Genomic DNA, 17,193 nt, shown 5'->3' on the forward strand with positions numbered 1-17,193 from the left:
CGGGGCCTAACCCCTCCATGTTGTTTACTCTGCAGATGGAGAAGTGCGCACAGGACCTGGGGAACAGCACCAAGGCTGTCACCTCTGCCATCGCTCATCTCCTGGGCGAGGTGGCCCAGGGCAACGAGAACTACACAGGTGCCAGCCCTCAGCCCCCAGCCAGGCTGTGGCGTGGGGCCAGGCCCTCACTGACTGACCGCTCTCCCCCATGGCAGGCATCGCAGCCCGGGAGGTGGCCCAGGCCCTGCGCTCACTCAGCCAGGCTGCCCGTGGTGTGGCGGCCAACAGCTCGGACCCGCAGGTACAGAGCGCCATGTTGGAGTGTGCTAGTGATGTGATGGATAAGGCCAACAACCTCATCGAGGAGGCACGGAAAGCCGTGGCCAAGCCTGGGGACCCTGACAGCCAGCAGCGCTTGGTGCAGGTAGGTGTGGGCCCCACGGGTGTCTGTGGGATGGGGGCCGGCCACCAGGGATGGCTGCTGGACAGGCTCTGCTCTCATCTTCTGCAGGTGGCCAAGGCGGTGTCACAGGCTCTGAATCGCTGCGTGAACTGCCTGCCTGGGCAGCGGGACGTGGATGCTGCCATCCGCATGGTGGGAGAGGCCAGCAAGAGGCTGCTCTCAGATTCGGTGAGCTCAGCCTGGGGCTAAGGGTAACTGGGAAGTGTTGAGGTGGGCGCAGCTGGATGCTCTCCTTTCTGCTGGGTGCAGAACACCCATCCAGCTGCCACCACCTCACTGCAGCTCCTGACACCTTCTTTGCCTCCAGTTCCCTCCCAGCAACAAGACCTTCCAGGAGGCGCAGAGCCAGCTGAACCGGGCGGCAGCAGGACTCAACCAGTCTGCCAACGAGCTGGTGCAAGCGTCGCGCGGCACACCCCAGGATCTGGCCAAGTCCTCTGGCAAATTTGGACAGGACTTCAATGAGTTCCTGCAGGCGGGAGTGGAGATGGCCAGCCTGTCTCCAGTGAGTGCAGACACCCATTTGGAGAGCCCAGAGCTGGGTGAAATGGCAGTAGCGGGGTAGGAAGAGGCTTGGATTTGTTCAGCAAGTTCACCATATCCTTGCTGCTGCCAGCTGGCAGACAAATTAAGCAAAGGGGACTGACACAGCCTGGAAACAACCAAAGAGACTGAGGGTGGGCACAGGGCTTGGGAACCTGCTGTTGGTGACTCTTACTGATTCCTTGCAGAACAAAGAAGACCAGGCCCAAGTGGTGTCAAACCTGAAGAGCATCTCCATGTCCTCCAGCAAGCTGCTGCTGGCAGCAAAGGCGCTTTCCGCTGACCCCACAGCCCCCAACCTCAAGAGTCAGCTGGCAGCAGCGGCACGGTAGGAAGAACTGCTCACAGTGCATGGAGGGAGGTGGGTAAATGCCGAGGGCTGTGCTGGGCTGCAGGAGACTCGGTTTAGGCCAGGCGTTTGCCTCTGTGAGACTCAGCTTGTTACGGGTTCTCCTGAGACTATTTATCTAGTGTAATCCTAACCTGGATGCTGTTGCAGTTTATTAAAAAAGATAGACCCTGGGCAGGCAGGAGAGTCTCATAACCAGAGCTTCTGCCTATTTCCTGCACCAAGACGTCCCCCAAAGCCAGGTTAAGGTGTTTGCAATAGTGATGGCTCTGAATGGTGAAGCTAACACTGATCCATGTGTGTCTCTCCTCTGTCTTGGCAGGGCTGTGACTGACAGCATTAACCAGCTGATCACCATGTGCACCCAGCAGGCGCCAGGCCAGAAGGAATGTGACAATGCTCTGAGGGAGCTGGAGGTGAGAAGCAGCATCTTGGTGACCCGGGTCCCCTTCTGCTTGGGCTTGGCTGGGTGCTGAGATGTCTGGTGGGGGGAGAGGACCTGCAAGCACAGGGTGGGATGTGGGGAGTGCACCTCCCTCTTTGTGGCACTTCTGTCTCTTTAGACGGTGAAGGAGCTCTTGGAGAACCCCACCCAGACTGTCAATGACATGTCCTACTTCAGTTGCCTGGACAGTGTTATGGAGAACTCCAAGGTGAGCCAGGAGCAGAGCAGAAGGGTGGAGTGTGGGGAAGGATGGGGAGGTTTGGGGAAGTATGTGGGGGCAAATGTGGCAAAGGGAACGGTGCTTCCTCCCTCAGTTCTCATCTGGTGCAACTCAGTGATCTCTGAGTCTGGAGCACTCAGTGCAATCAGGGGGTGGTCTCTAGCTGCTGGCTGTGTATCCTGCAGGTGCTGGGTGAGTCCATGGCTGGCATCTCCCAAAATGCAAAGAACAGCAAGCTGCCCGAGTTTGGAGAGTCCATCAGTGCCGCCTCCAAAGCTCTCTGCGGGCTGACAGAGGCAGCAGCCCAGGTGAGATACGCTCTGTTCCAGCCTCACTCATCATTCCTGGGTCTGGGAGCTCTCCCCTGCCTCTTCCCCCATGCAGTCCCTCACTGCATCTCTCATGCACACAGGCTGCCTACCTGGTGGGAGTTTCCGATCCCAACAGCCAGGCTGGACAGCAGGGCTTGGTAGACCCCACTCAGTTTGCTAGAGCTAACCAGGCCATCCAGATGGCCTGCCAGAACCTGGTGGACCCTGCCTGCACACAGTCCCAGGTGAGTATGAAGTGGGCTACTGTGATGGACATTTTCTGGCCTAAAAGGGAGTGTTGGAGGGATGGGGAGATGCCGTGGGTCCTGCCTCACTCTGCTCTTCTTTACAGGTGCTGTCAGCAGCCACCATTGTAGCGAAGCACACCTCAGCCCTGTGCAACACATGCCGCCTGGCCTCTTCCCGCACCGCCAACCCTGTTGCCAAGCGGCAGTTTGTCCAGTCAGCTAAGGAGGTGGCCAACAGCACAGCCAACCTGGTGAAAACCATCAAGGTGCGGCCCCTGCTGGGGCAGTGTGGGCATGGTGGAGACAGAAGAGCACACGGGTTTTAGGGTATGCTCAGGGCTAGTAACTGCTTGCTCTCTCCTGCATGCCAGGCACTGGATGGTGCCTTCAATGAGGAGAACCGGGAGCGGTGCCGTGCAGCTACTGCTCCTCTCATAGAGGCTGTGGACAACCTGACAGCCTTTGCCTCCAACCCGGAGTTTGCTACCGTTCCTGCCCAGATCAGCCCTGAGGTAGGGTGTTATTGGGGCTGGGAGAGGTGGCCTGGCTATGGTGGGAGCTGCTGCCAGTCCGTCTGTGTCACAAGGCCACTGTCTCCCCACACAGGGACGCAGAGCCATGGAGCCCATCGTCACATCTGCCAAGACCATGCTGGAGAGCTCTGCCGGCCTCATTCAGACTGCCCGCTCTCTGGCTGTCAACCCCAAGGACCCACCGCAGTGGTCGGTGCTGGCCGGGCACTCTCGCACTGTCTCAGACTCCATCAAGAAACTGATAACCAACATGAGGTGAGAGTGGGCTGGACCACCTCGGCCAATCTGGCGTGTTTGGCCAGGGCCCCTTTTCACTGGCCAGTATTGAGCGCACTCCAAGCATCCTGGGAATGTTTTGGCTCATGTTGCTCTTCTTCTCCTTGGTTGTTGCCATGGGGAAGCAAGGAACGTGTTGTTCCACTTGCCCGTGTTGCAGCACTGAAAAGGGTTGGTGGGGCATGTGGTGGGGCTGCAGTGCCTGGCTCCAGCACCAGGTTGCTTGGTGAAAGGGGTCCTGCCCCTCATCAGCACCAGGGGTTTGTGGTAAAGGGGTGGCAAGCTTTGCACGGTGCTGATCTGTCTGTCCTGCAGGGACAAAGCTCCTGGACAGCGGGAGTGCGACGAGGCCATTGAGGTCCTGAACAGATGCATGCGGGAGGTGGACCAGGCCTCCCTTGCAGCCATCAGCCAGCAGCTGGCCCCTCGAGAAGGTATCTCCCAGGAGGTGAGTAGAGAACTTGCTCTTGCGGGCACCATCTTTCCCTGGAATCCCTGTTGGCTTCCTCTGCCTTCACAAAGGGCTCCTGCAGCTCTCCTTGCATCTTTAGCAGGAGTCCTACATCCACCCAGCCAAGTGCTGGGCAGAACAGCCTAGTTTCAAGCTGTGTGTCCCTGCTGCCTGTTTGGTTCAGTGGGACGGAGCAGGGCTGTTGAGTCAGACAGCCCCCACTCCCAGTTCTGATTTACCAGTGCATCCAGCACCTTGGTGTCCTGCTTACCTCAGGCAGGTTAACTCCTTCCCACAAGAGCTTGGTGAGACCAGCTCTGCTGCAGCCTCATGCAAGGCACTCTCTTCACAACAGGCTTTGCATAACCAGATGATCACAGCTGTGCAGGAGATCAACAACCTGATAGAGCCTGTGGCCAGTGCAGCACGGGCTGAGGCCTCCCAGCTGGGACACAAGGTAACAGAATGACAGGGATGGGGAGCTGGTGATCAGGCACCAGATATGTGACGAGGAGTTCACACTGTGAGGGGAGGCTTGGGATAGCAGGTGCCAGGACCTGCCGGCACTGACTCTGCTTTTCCCTAGGTCTCCCAGATGGCTCAGTACTTCGAGCCACTCATTTTGGCAGCTATCGGTGCTGCCTCCAAAACACCCAACCACCAGCAGCAGATGAACCTCCTGGACCAGACCAAAACTCTGGCTGAATCTGCCCTGCAGATGCTGTACACAGCCAAGGAGGCTGGTGGGAACCCCAAGGTGAGCAGGAGGTGAACGTGGTGGCACCGTGAGCCTTGGATATGTGTCATGTGTCATACCTGCATGCCTGACACCAAAACTCAGGACAAGCATGTGGTGTCTGCATTGAAGGGGAGCAGCTTTCTTCCCTCACTCTGTCTCCTCCTTGCAGCAAGCTGCCCACACGCAGGAGGCTCTGGAGGAGGCTGTGCAGATGATGAAGGAGGCAGTGGAGGACCTGACCACAACGCTTAACGAGGCAGCCAGCGCAGCAGGTGTTGTCGGGGGCATGGTGGACTCCATCACCCAAGCCATCAACCAGGTGAAGGGAACACAGAGAGGGCTGTGGGAGAGGAGTCAGTGTCAAACTCTATGTGGCTCTTTGTCATTTCTTGTCTTCCTTGGGATGCTGGCACTGAGTCCTTGAGAAGAAGTGGCAAACAGGGCACTGCACTTGGGCTGTCAAGGAGGCAGGGAGAGATGCTGGAAGTTACTCAGCTCTTCCCCCAAGGGAGCTGTAGGGGACGGTCTAAGGGAGGAGCATCTGGGGCCCTTGTGGGCAGCACAAGTCTCCTGCCATGCTGTAGTTAAGGAGGGCCTCTGGGCTGGGGCTGGAGCCAAATTCTCCTGAATTTTTCTTGCAGCTGGATGAGGGACCAATGGGCGAGCCAGAGGGGACCTTTGTGGACTACCAGACAACAATGGTGAAGACGGCCAAGGCTATTGCAGTGACTGTGCAGGAGATGGTGGGTACAGGGGCCAGTCACTGCTCTCCTATTCATCCCTGCTTGAGGCAGGAAGCAGACAGTGCTGCTGTGGTCTTACCCAGGCAAAGCAACTGTCCCTGCTGCTTGTTTGTGCAACTACAAGGCCCATCTGACTCCTGCCCTTCTTCCATTGGCAGGTCACCAAATCCACCACCAACCCAGATGAGCTGGGCATACTGGCCAACCAGCTTACCAACGACTACGGGCAGCTGGCACAACAGGCTAAGCCAGCCGCACTCACTGCCGAAAACGAGGAGGTAAGATGTTTGGCCTGGAGGAGCTGGGTGGGTTGGTTGTCATTTCCCATTGGGTGTATTGGGTGTAAGGCTAATGCCCTTCAGGCTCTCTCATGCACATGTTTGCCTGCAGATTGGCTCCCACATCAAGCGCCGAGTGCAGGAGCTGGGCCATGGCTGTGCTGCCCTGGTGACCAAGGCTGGAGCCCTGCAGTGTAGCCCCAGTGATGCCTACACCAAGAAGGAGCTGATAGAGAGTGCACGCAAGGTCTCCGAGAAGGTGAGGAGAGTCTCAGAGCAGGTAATAGGAGAGGGGATTCAGGTGGTGAGAGGAGTGCTGGGTTGAACCCCATGCCCTGTGGCCACCATTTTGGGTTCTCCGGGGGTCATCCTGAGCTCTGTCTGCTCCTGGCTGTGCTTGCCCTGGCACAGTTGGGGTGGAGGGGAGATTTCCCTTCTGACACCATACGAACTTCTGCTGTGATTGGAGCGTGCAACAGCTGGGTGCTCCCTGCTGAAGTGCTGAGCTGCCAAGGAGTATTGATCACACCCTCATGGCCTCAAAGGGCTCTGCAAACCTGCCCTTACAGAGGTGTTTGTAGCATTTGCTGCATCTCTAATGAGCTTGCAGCTCATGCTGGGTGATTGATCTCCTCTTCTGCTGGCATGGTGGAAAACCATGTCCATCTAAAAGCACACTGATTAATAACAGATGAAAACGTGGGTTAAAAAATCCAATTGGGTAGAGCTGCGGTGCTTGTAAGCAAGATTACAAAAGCAAAACAAACACTGGTTCGTACTGTCTGGCACATATCAGCATGCTCAGGGCCCCTGCAGATTCTTCCTTTCCAAGCTGACTTTCCACTAGGAAATTTACTGTCTTAAGAGTGCTTTGCATAGTAAGGGATTTGGATTTAGCACTTACAGAAGGAATGAGCAGTAACATGTAATAAAGTGCAAGCCTTACTTGTTTGGAGAATAGCAGAGTCCAACGACACTTGCAACCCTAAAAGTGATAGATATGAGATAAAAATATTTGGAAGCTAAAAAGGGATGCCTGTATCACATAATTCCTGATTCCCATCCTTGGTTTAAAGAGGTGCGTGGTGGGGGCTGCATGTGCCTGCCTCTCCAGTCACCCTGCTTGTACCCCACAGGTGTCCCATGTGCTGGCAGCCCTGCAGGCTGGGAACCGTGGGACTCAAGCCTGTATCACCGCAGCCAGTGCTGTCTCTGGCATCATTGCTGACCTCGACACCACCATCATGTTTGCCACTGCAGGAACCCTCAATCGGGAGAACTCAGAAACCTTTGCTGATCACAGGTACCAGGGCCGGGGGTTACAACACTTTGCACAGCTGGTCAGGCTCTGTCCTGCTATCTCGCATCTTTGTAAGCTGTGGGCCAGCCCCAGCTTCATGCCACCTCTGTTTTCACACCATTTTCACACTCTGTTTTCACAGTGTGTGCAGATGGAAGGTGGGGAGCAAGGAGCATGCGTGCATGCAGAGGGATAGACACTTGTGTGTCATTCGTTAGCACCTTGTGCAAGCACACCTCTGCAGCACTGCCTTCTCTCTGACACCTTTCTTCTCCCCAGGGAGGGCATTTTGAAGACAGCCAAGGCTCTGGTAGAGGACACCAAGGTGCTGGTGCAGAACGCCACAGCCAGCCAGGAGAAGCTAGCCCAGGCTGCCCAGTCCTCTGTGTCCACCATCACCCGCCTGGCCGAGGTGGTGAAGCTGGGTGCTGCCAGCCTGGGATCTGAAGACCCGGAGACTCAGGTAGGGTGGAGTGTCTGGGGTGAACAGAAGGTACTCATAGCTTGCAGGAAGGGACTGGAGCTGAGGGTGTATGGTCTCCACATGTCCTGAAGAGGGCTGACTGGGTTTTGACCCTTGTTAGCCACACTAGGTGAGCTGAACTCCATGTATCTGGTGTATCCTGGAGTACCCGCGTTTTTTATCTCTGGGATGCACCACCCCAGCTTGAGTGTGACCATAGCCAAGCCACTACCCTGGACTTGTTCTCCCCAGGTGGTTCTGATCAATGCTGTGAAAGATGTGGCCAAAGCGCTTGGAGACCTGATTGGTGCCACCAAAGCAGCTGCTGGCAAAGCTGGGGATGATCCTGCTGTCTATCAGCTGAAGAACTCTGCCAAGGTCTGCAGTGGAGAGGAGGAGATGGGGCAGGAGGGCTGGAGAAAGAGCTGGGGGGACTTATGTGCATGTGTAGGGGCAGGAGGACAACTGTGAGGCAACTGGGACAAGGGGGCAGAGGGGCGTGTGAAAGGTGGGCCACAGTACACGCGGACTGGGGAGATCAAAATGGAGAAGTGTGAGTGGAGTATGGGGAAGGGGCAGTTTTGCACCAAACCACGAGGGAGGGATGGGTGCCAGCAGCATCCTAGAGCTTTGTCAGGGCTTTACCTGGCTCTGTTCTCCCTTCCACAGGTGATGGTCACCAATGTCACTTCCTTGCTGAAGACAGTGAAGGCTGTTGAGGATGAGGCCACAAAGGGGACGCGAGCGCTGGAGGCCACGATAGAGCATATCCGCCAAGAACTGGCGGTGAGCACTGCTGCGGTGTCACAGCTGACATCCTGCCCACCCACTGCCCCATGCCTCACTCCTGCCTTCCTCCTCGCAGGTCTTCTCCTCCCCAGTGCCTCCTGCCCAGGTCTCGACCCCGGAGGACTTCATCCGAATGACAAAAGGCATCACGATGGCCACGGCCAAAGCTGTGGCTGCTGGCAACTCGTGTCGGCAGGAGGATGTCATTGCTACGGCCAACCTGAGCCGCCGTGCCATTGCCGACATGCTGCGCGCCTGCAAGGTGCTGCATGGGTGGGCAGCGGATGTGGGCCTGGCACTGGGCTGGGGGGACCCTGGCACAAACCCCAGTGCTCATGTCTGGATGCAAATGGGTGTTTCTGGGTTCCAGGAGGCTGCCTACCACCCCGAGGTGAGCGCAGATGTGCGGCAGCGGGCGCTGCGCTTCGGCAAGGAGTGTGCTGATGGCTACCTGGAGCTGCTGGAGCACGTGCTGGTGGTGAGTGTCCCCAACCCCGTGGTTTGCTGAGGCTGCCCTCAGACACGAGGGTGCTCCCTAGATCCCCAGCTACCCCTGAGCTCTACAGTTCTCCCCACTGAGGTCTTTTAGCTTGTTCACCCTTACTGCCTGTACGTGAAGTGCCCAGGGTGAGTGCAGGGCAGAAGATGGTGTGCAGTGGCCACTGGCAACAGGTTGCAATGCCTGTCCTTGAGTCCTGCCATGGAAGAGAGACCTGCCCCTACCTTGAGACTGCACAGCTATTTGTTGCTGCAGTGCTCTGGGCTAGTGCTGCTATAATTGCTATGACCTGAGCTGGACAGTCAGTTTCTAAATGATCCTTGAGGAACTGGTGCTGAATTCCTCTCTCATTCCTTGTCCCTGTACCTAGCTTAGGCCGGCAAATGAAAAGTGAGGAGAGATGGGAGTGCTGCATGTAATTACTTACAGAAGCAGATCTCAGAGCCATAAACAGTCTTTCAAGAGAAGTATTTGGCTAACAACAGATGGAGATTAACTGGCCATAAACAGATGGAGGCTGGAAATTCGACAACACAGGAACAGAATCCTGAAGCGGCTTCCATTAAAAGTGGTGGGAGGGAGAAACTTCAGCCAGTGTGAAAACAGAGCTCGTTAAGCTTGCAGAGGAGTGTGAGACAGGCAGTGCTTGTGGTGGCAGAGGTCTTGGCTGCAAGGGCCAGCTGCACTCTTTTCATCCAGTCTTCCTACATCTTAGTCCTCTCAGGGTACTTCAGTTGGCTGCTTTAATTAGCTGTCTTACAAGATCAGTGTAGCTCACATGAAGCAAATAAAAGCTGGATTAACCAAGAGATGGAAAGAAATGATTCAGTGAGGTGCTTCCAGTGGTTTGCATTCTTGGCAAGATCATAGAGACAGAGTTGACCCTGCTGCAGCGATGTGCAGGGCGCGTGCCTTTGGAGCTACTGATAGCCCTGGACTCGGAGCTACTGATAGCCCTTGACCAGGAGCAAGGAAAAAGAGCAAACGTGGGTCAGTTATGCAGCATGGTTTCACTGGGTTGGTTAAAAGGGACTGATAAATCACGTTCAGATTTCACCAGATATGAGGTGGTGGAGCTCAGGGACAGCCAAGGTCCTTGGGGAAGAGAATTGCCAGCACTGGCAGAACAAAGAGGAGGCAGGCAGGAGCCAAGGGCTAGAAATTGAAGACAGACGGGGGAAATCAAAGGATGGCTGGTTATGCCTGAAGGAGGTAACCACCAGGGTACAGTTCCAAGGGGAGGAGTGTGTTTTTCATGTTCTGTATCTAGATCAAATGTCTTTCTGGAAGATGCTGTAGCCACACATAGGACATCACAGCCAAGACTGACGTGCTAGATGAAATTCTCTGGCTGACCTCTAGTTAACAGATGATTGGGCTAATGACATACTGTGGCAGTGCCCAAGGTCAGACTACTTGCAGAAGTGTGCTATTCTGCTGCATTTTGGGTGTAACCTTCCAGCTGCCTTGTGACGTCTCCTGAATATCACACATGCAGTACATGCAGTGAAATACTCACCCGAGGTACCTCTTGGGAAGGTTATGCCCTCTAGAAGGAGGCCATTTAGCAATTTTAAACATGTCGGCAGAGCAGACAACAGACTTAATAATATGGCATTTTGTCCAGACATGCTTGTGAGGGCGAACTGGCCGTGGCTGTGTGCTGTCAGCTCAGGAGCTCCCGTGACTTTTCTGGGATGGCCCCGTGCAAGTCCAGAATAAAGTCAGGAGCACTACCAGCCTCGGCAGTGCTCCAATCTGTGCGAGCAGGGTTACGTCGGTGGGAGGACAGCAGGTTCCTGAAAAGCAGCAAGCAGAAGGCATGTGAAGGTGCTGACAGGGCAGAGTGCAGTGCTGGTTCCTCCGCATATAAAGGGGTGTGGGAGGGGAGGTTATGGACAGGATACCGCCCGATACCAACAGGATACAGCAAGACTTGCTGTATTTATACTGGGTTGGTCCCTTTGGGAGCCAACACCTCACAGAGTGTGAACAGGGGTGGTTATAGTTCAAGAAAGAGAGTTATTTGGCTTGGGATGGAAAACGTGGCTCCCGGCAGAAGAGTAAGCAAGCAGCATATTTCACTGGGGAGGGGAAGGAATTTGAACCTCCTCAGAGATGTGGAATTTGGTAACAATAGGTCTCTGCCACCAAAAGCAGAGAAATTTGGGCTGAAAACTTCAGTCAGGCAGTTAAGAGCAGGGAGAGGTAAGGTGCTGCTCGGGGCATGGGTGGTCCTTCCAGCCCTGCAGCCTTTGGGGCCGGCCAGCGGAAAATGTGCTGGGGCTGAAATATGAAGTGGTGATGGCAGCTTTCAGGAAGCCTCTGAACCTTCCTTACCACTTCCCCATCTCACCTCCTTCATTCACCCTCTCCTGCGCGCGTCCCCATTGCCCACATGTCTCTGCCAGGGCATTCACTGCCTTCTTCTCTCTCCTCTCCATCCTCCTGTGTCAGCCGGTGAGTAAGGTGACACTTGGTGTGCCTGCCGGTGTCTAACCTCCGCATGAGCCTTGCTGGCGGCATGTCCGCCTGCCCAGCCCGGCGCTGGGGTGACGCTGCGCCTGTGTGGTTTGGAGCAGGACCCCATGGTCCATGCCTGTGCTCACTCCTGCTCGAGCTGACGTGTGGCCTCAGGTGTGCCGTGGTGTGTGCATGCCTGTCCCCCAGAGCACCCTCTGCAGGGTGGCTCCTGGAAAGGGGATGTGTGTCCTGCAGGGGCTGGGACCTTGCTCCACGTCCTCCCCTGCCCAGCTTGTGTTTGCAGATGAGTTTCCAAGGGGGAGGACAGCAAGGGAGGGAAGGCTTCTGGAGCTTGGAGTGCTTTGGGGTGGGGAGGAGATCCAGAGGGTCAGCCAGTGAGTGCTGGAAGGGGTCAAGCTGAGAACCTCAGTGCTGTGAGATGTCCCAGATGCTGTGGGCTCAACGTGGCCAAGAAGAGCATCCTGTCCCCGTGCAGGCGGGGACCCACTAGCACTGCTTCAGACAGGATGGCAAGCAATGACCGATACGCACACACAGGGTGGGGGCTCCCCCACTCCTTCTCTGGGGAGGCACCTCAAATGGACCCATGGGGTCTCCTTGCTTTGTGATGGCACTCACAGCAGCCTGAAATGAGGGGGTCTGAGCCCCAGATAGCACCTTTTTCAGGCAGCCAGATTCTGGGGGTAGGGAGCTGCCAGTAGGGACCATCCCCTGCTTCAGTTTCCCTAACGTGCTCACTCCTGCTCTCTTGCAGATCCTGCAGAAGCCGACCCACGAGCTGAAGCAGCAGCTGGCCGGGTACTCCAAGCGGGTGGCCAGCTCTGTCACCGAGCTCATCCAGGCAGCCGAGGCCATGAAGGGTGAGCGCCACGGCTCCATCCGCCTCTGGGCTGGCACCTGGGGTTCAGCAGCTGATGGGAGGAGTTAGGGTCAATGGAAATCAGGGTGTGCATGCGTTTCAAATCTCTTGGTTCCCATCTCTGTAGGGACGGAGTGGGTTGACCCAGAAGATCCCACAGTCATCGCTGAGAATGAACTGCTGGGTGCAGCGGCCGCCATCGAGGCTGCAGCCAAGAAGCTGGAGCAGCTGAAACCAAGGGCCAAGCCCAAGGTAGCGTGGGGTGCCGAGCCCTGTCTCACTTAACCAGCCCCCTGCCACCTTCCCTGCCCCTCTGTCTAGGATTCATGTGCCCATTTTTGCCTACAGCAAGCAGATGAGAGCCTGGACTTTGAGGAGCAGATCCTGGAAGCTGCCAAATCTATTGCAGCAGCCACGAGTGCCTTGGTGAAAGCAGCCTCAGCAGCCCAGCGAGAATTGGTGGCCCAAGGAAAGGTAAGGCTGGGAGGGAAGAAAGAAAGGAGCAGCACGCGAGCTGGTGCCAAAGCACTGCATGTGATGTTTATGGGGCCCTGGGCTGGCCCCTCTGCAACACATGGGACGTGGGCTAACTGAGGGACATCGTGGTGGTGATGAGTGGGCTTTCTAGCAGGGATCCCAGACTTGAAGTCATCAAGATGCAGAGCTTTCACGGGAGGGGCCGGTGGATGTGGGGTGGTTCTGGGGTGGTGAGTTCCCTTCCTTCTCCAAGGGCTGCTGACAGCTCCTGTGCCTCGCTCACCCTCTCCTGCATCACAGGTGGGAGCCATCCCAGCCAATGCAGTGGATGATGGACAGTGGTCCCAGGGACTCATTTCAGCTGTGAGTATGAAGGACACATTGGGGGTAGGGGGCATCTCCTTGTGTTGGGCAAGATGCTCTCTGCCCTTGTGCTTCTGCTTTCTTAAAGAAGCAGCCCCAGTGTTTACTCCCTCTCCCACCATCTGGGACATGGCATGGAAGCCAATTGTCCCTGTCCCACGCGCCATGTCCTCCTTGGGACCCTCTCCTGCACCCCTCTGACACACTCTCTCGCTGCAGGCACGCATGGTGGCTGCTGCCACCAACAACCTGTGCGAAGCTGCCAACGCAGCAGTGCAGGGCCACGCCAGTGAGGAGAAGCTGATCTCGTCGGCCAAGCAGGTGGCTGCCTCCACAGCACAGCTGCTGGTGGCCTGCAAGGTGAAGGCCGACCATGACTCAGAGGCAATGAAGAGGCTCCAGGTGAGTCCCTTGAGCCCTAGCTGCCTCCTCCAGGTTCCTGAACACTCCCCTGGGTGCTTGAGGGGTGGGTGGGAGCAGGGAGGCATCTAGGATTATGGGATGGGGCAGTGGCACTGCTGTTGGTGGTTCATTGGGATGCTGGGTCCACATAGCTTGAACCTCAGCTGCATGCATACGTAATCCTGGGCTTCCGTCCACCAGGCTGGGGTTGCAGAGCCTGGGGGCATTCAGGGCTGATGGCCTGGTTTGGGAATGCCTGAAATGTATGCACCAGATCCCTGGCTTTAAAGTTTGGGGACATGTTTTGATGTGGCCATCTCCCTGGCCACGGGGCAGAGCTGAATGCCCACGTGCTGCAGGAGGGATCCCAGAGGGACCTCAGGGGTGTCACCTTGGGCCAAAGGCGGGGACAGGACCGTCCCTGCCACGCTGTTCATGTGGGAGCAGAGCGAGGGAGCCCACAGCACTCTGAGGAGCAGCAGCGCCTGAAATGGTCATGAGCAGTTGTGGTGGCAGCGAGCCATGAGCAGGGAGCTCTGCCAGCAGCTCCCCTTCTCCCAGCTGCCTCTTCTGCTCACCAGCCCATCTGGGACTGAGGTTCCCCCACCAAGGCAGCAGTTGTACCCCAGACTGAGCACTGCCCCCCTTTTCTTCCCTACTGCAGGCTGCCGGCAACGCTGTGAAGAGAGCGTCGGACAATCTGGTGAAGGCGGCACAGAAGGCAGCTGCCTTCCAGGACCATGATGAAACGGTGGTGGTGAAGGAGAAGATGGTGGGAGGAATTGCACAGGTGAGGAGTGGGGCTGCCTCGGTATGACAGGGCAGCTCTGGCTGCCCCCACAGCCATGTCCTCCCATCCACCAACATGGAACATCGAACAGCGCTGCAGGCTGGGAAATTGCTCCCATCCCACCCAGCAGGGCTTGATGCTCTTCCTACTGCTTGTAGCAGTGGGCACAGCCAGTGAACGTGTGCTGGTGCTTTTGGTGTGATGGCCACGGGGTGTGTGAAGGGCAGAGTGCTGCTTAAGGGACAGGCACAGCCCCACATGGCATGGCACAGGTCCCAGCTTCATCTGCCGGACGTGGGACCTGCCTGCAGGATGCTGTGGGCTGTAGCTCCCGAGCACCGTGGTGTGACCACAGGGGTTGCTCAGCCGCAATTGTGGCTGTGATGGGAGGATGCAGAGCAAAGTGTGCTTCCATCCCTGCCATGGGTGGACAAAGCATCTCGCCTCTCTCTCCACAGATCATCGCCGCCCAGGAGGAGATGCTGCGCAAGGAGCGGGAGCTGGAGGAGGCGCGCAAGAAGCTGGCCATGATCCGGCAGCAGCAGTACAAGTTCCTGCCCTCTGAGCTGCGGGACGAGGAGCAGAACTGAGCCCTGCGCCTCTGCGCTGTGCCCAGGCAGAGCCCTCCCGCCACTCACTGCACAGACTGCCGCCGGCTCCTATTTAAGACACCCCACCTCCAACAACGCTGGGCTGCCTCGGCGAGACCAGCACCCTGCCCGCACCGGTGCACCAGGACTAACCCAGACACCACGCAGGTGCCACACCTGCACCGCTGCTTCGCCACCCAGCCCACCTCCCCATGCAGCGCACCGTGCTGGGAGCCTGTCCTGGGGTGGCTCGGGATGCCCCTGGGGCCTGAGGACTCCCTGCTGCCTGGGGCCCGGCCCTTCACGCCTTTCAGGACTTTTCCTCGTGCCTTCTTGTCCTCTCTCTTGCTTCTTTCTTCTCCCTCCTCCAGGTGGGAGCGGGTGAGGCCTGTGCCTTGCCCTTGTTTGGGGATCATCTCTGCACCTTCCCTTGTGCCTCGCACAGAGCCTCCTTTCACCTCTATGCCTTACCGCTGGCTGAACGCCCCTGCACTCCACAGTGGCAGCATCCCGGGAGGCACCGCGTACCCTCCTCAGTGCCTCCACTCGGGGCCAGTGCTGTGGCCTTACCCTGGAGCTGCTGTTCCCACCTCATTGCCTCCCAGCCAGCTCTGCCTTCCTCCTCCTTCCCAAGTGCCTGCATTGTTTTCTGAGATCTTCAGTATTTTTTATAACTTTTAAATTTCTGTAGTATTGAGCCTGCAGCTTTCCAAGTTCATTTATCCCCTCGCTCACATTACCCCCACTAACCCCCGGAGCCCAGTGCCTGCCCGGGGGCCCGGAGCCCACAGCTCCCCACCCCTCCCCGGCTCCGGGACCTCCCTCCCTCCCCTTTGCACTTGCTGAGGCTTCTCTCACTATTTTGATACTTTGAGTATCCCATATTACACATGGAAGGAAACCACCTCCCCCCCAAAGCTCTGGGGTGGGGGGGTGCGGATGGCTCCTTGGAAAGACGCTTTCATCAATAAAAGTGGTTTTCCTGCTTGCTTTGGAGCACGTGTCCATGGGGAGGTAAGGGACCCCCAACTTCAGATGGCCCCAAGTAGCAGGGCTTTAGGGCGGGGGTGCTGCAGACCCCGCTGTGGGTGGCATGGGACTGCCAGCCCTCCTTGCGGGGGGAAAGCAACGCGGGTGCTTATACAGCATGGAAACTATTTGAGGCACGTCCAAAGCGGCACCCGGCAGCCCAGACCCCCGTTGGCAGCCTTGCAGGTGCTGCCTGGGGGGGCAGGGGGTGGATTTTGTTGCAGAGGGATTTGAGGGCCGGCCGAGCTCCAGCGTAGCACCTGCCCCTGAGGCTCTGTGCTCCTGGCCCCATTCCTGCAGGCAGCTGAAAATATCCCTAGGCTGGGCAGTGGGAGGGGGTGCAGGTGGGGCACCCCCTATGCATCAACCCCCCAGTGGGGCAGCAGCCGGGAATGTGGCTGGAGCCCCTCCGGCTGCCTGGGCTGAGCTCAAACCCCAAAATAGTCCCCCCGGCTGCCCCAGCACGGCCCCTTCCCCACCTGCTGCCACCCCTTCCCGTCACTCAGCCGGGCTTGGGGGCATGAGGGATGCGGTGCGATGCAGTGGGGACACCTCTGTCCCTGCGCCCCAAGTACCCATGCTGCAGGGCCAGCACCAGCAAGCAGCCCGGAGGCTGCGGAGTCACAACTCTGCAGTTCTCAGCTGTGTCCCTCGGGGTGGCTGTGGGGCTGTTTGGGGTCTCCATTCTCTGCAGCACAGCGGTGTCCTGCAGCATCACGGGGTGTCAGGGTGCAGAGGGGCCACTGTCCCCCCCGGGACGCTGTCCATGGCCCTGCTCCAGGGTGGATTTGTGCCTCCCGCAGGAATCTCAGCCCGGCCAGCTGTCCCCTGACAATCTGCACTGCCTGACCCAGCACCAGGTACCGGACACGGGCACAGTCCAGCTCCACCACCGAGGGCAGGGGGCTGCAGCAGCGGAGACCCCCAGCCACGTCTCCCAGGCAAAGGGTGGGACACAGGTGTCAGCTGTAAATGCACATTGGAGGGACGCAGGGCAGCATTCAGCATGGCTGGAGCCCTGACCCTGTAAATCTTTCAGCTGAGATTGGAGGGGCTATTTTTGCATGCAGGTTCTAGCAGCAAGTGGTGCTCGGGATACGTCAATCACAAGGTGCCAGCAGCCCCACCAGGGCCTCAAATTCAGGGTAGGCAGGGGACCTGCAGCCTGGCTCCTCAGGGAACACCGGGACAGGGCATGGGTGGCAACCAAGGAAGTCCCTTCCCCAGGAAGGCACTGGAGAAGGGTGCCCAACCCAGCACCCCTTGTCCTGCAGTGTGGCTGTGAGGATAGTGCTATGGCCAGGAGCACCTGGATGGCACTGGGTGCCCCAACAGGATGTGGCCATGGGGAAAAAGGGAGAGTGCAGTGAGGGGGAACCGTATTCCCTGGGGGCTCATATGGAGCCTCCCCGGCTGCTCACATTGTGCACATCACCCCTGAGTCCATTGGGCTGCTATGGGCTGAAGCATCTCCCCCAGAGCCATCCGTCCTCATCTTGTTCCTATAAAGCCATTTTCTGCAGTTCTCACCTCTGACCACTCTCACTGC

At 57.6% G+C, this 17,193-nt stretch overlaps 1 protein-coding gene across 4 annotated transcripts in view; it reads left to right on the forward strand.

The window, feature by feature from the left end:
• Nucleotides 1-15,312, forward strand: part of TLN1 (talin 1) — a 31,072-nt gene extending 15,760 nt beyond the window's left edge. For 3 of the 4 annotated variants that reach the window (XM_021380370.1, XM_021380371.1, XM_021380372.1), the window contains exons 27-58: nt 36-138; nt 216-424; nt 512-631; nt 771-968; nt 1,195-1,334; nt 1,678-1,771; nt 1,919-2,008; nt 2,206-2,328; nt 2,433-2,576; nt 2,684-2,845; nt 2,951-3,091; nt 3,186-3,367; nt 3,704-3,836; nt 4,195-4,296; nt 4,426-4,596; nt 4,748-4,897; nt 5,220-5,321; nt 5,480-5,599; nt 5,712-5,858; nt 6,736-6,902; nt 7,179-7,362; nt 7,615-7,740; nt 8,032-8,148; nt 8,228-8,413; nt 8,522-8,629; nt 11,889-11,994; nt 12,121-12,245; nt 12,342-12,467; nt 12,771-12,833; nt 13,053-13,235; nt 13,900-14,025; nt 14,484-15,312. In XM_021380370.1, the coding sequence (XP_021236045.1) occupies nt 36-138; nt 216-424; nt 512-631; nt 771-968; nt 1,195-1,334; nt 1,678-1,771; nt 1,919-2,008; nt 2,206-2,328; nt 2,433-2,576; nt 2,684-2,845; nt 2,951-3,091; nt 3,186-3,367; nt 3,704-3,836; nt 4,195-4,296; nt 4,426-4,596; nt 4,748-4,897; nt 5,220-5,321; nt 5,480-5,599; nt 5,712-5,858; nt 6,736-6,902; nt 7,179-7,362; nt 7,615-7,740; nt 8,032-8,148; nt 8,228-8,413; nt 8,522-8,629; nt 11,889-11,994; nt 12,121-12,245; nt 12,342-12,467; nt 12,771-12,833; nt 13,053-13,235; nt 13,900-14,025; nt 14,484-14,615 (4,380 nt within the window). In that variant the 3' untranslated portion in view covers nt 14,616-15,312. The remainder of the gene's footprint in view (nt 1-35; nt 139-215; nt 425-511; nt 632-770; nt 969-1,194; nt 1,335-1,677; nt 1,772-1,918; nt 2,009-2,205; nt 2,329-2,432; nt 2,577-2,683; nt 2,846-2,950; nt 3,092-3,185; nt 3,368-3,703; nt 3,837-4,194; nt 4,297-4,425; nt 4,597-4,747; nt 4,898-5,219; nt 5,322-5,479; nt 5,600-5,711; nt 5,859-6,735; nt 6,903-7,178; nt 7,363-7,614; nt 7,741-8,031; nt 8,149-8,227; nt 8,414-8,521; nt 8,630-11,888; nt 11,995-12,120; nt 12,246-12,341; nt 12,468-12,770; nt 12,834-13,052; nt 13,236-13,899; nt 14,026-14,483) is intronic. The other variant, XM_021380373.1, reaches the window with a different exon arrangement.

This window comes from Numida meleagris, chromosome Z, assembly GCF_002078875.1.
Source record: "Numida meleagris isolate 19003 breed g44 Domestic line chromosome Z, NumMel1.0, whole genome shotgun sequence".
NCBI lineage: Eukaryota > Metazoa > Chordata > Aves > Galliformes > Numididae > Numida > Numida meleagris.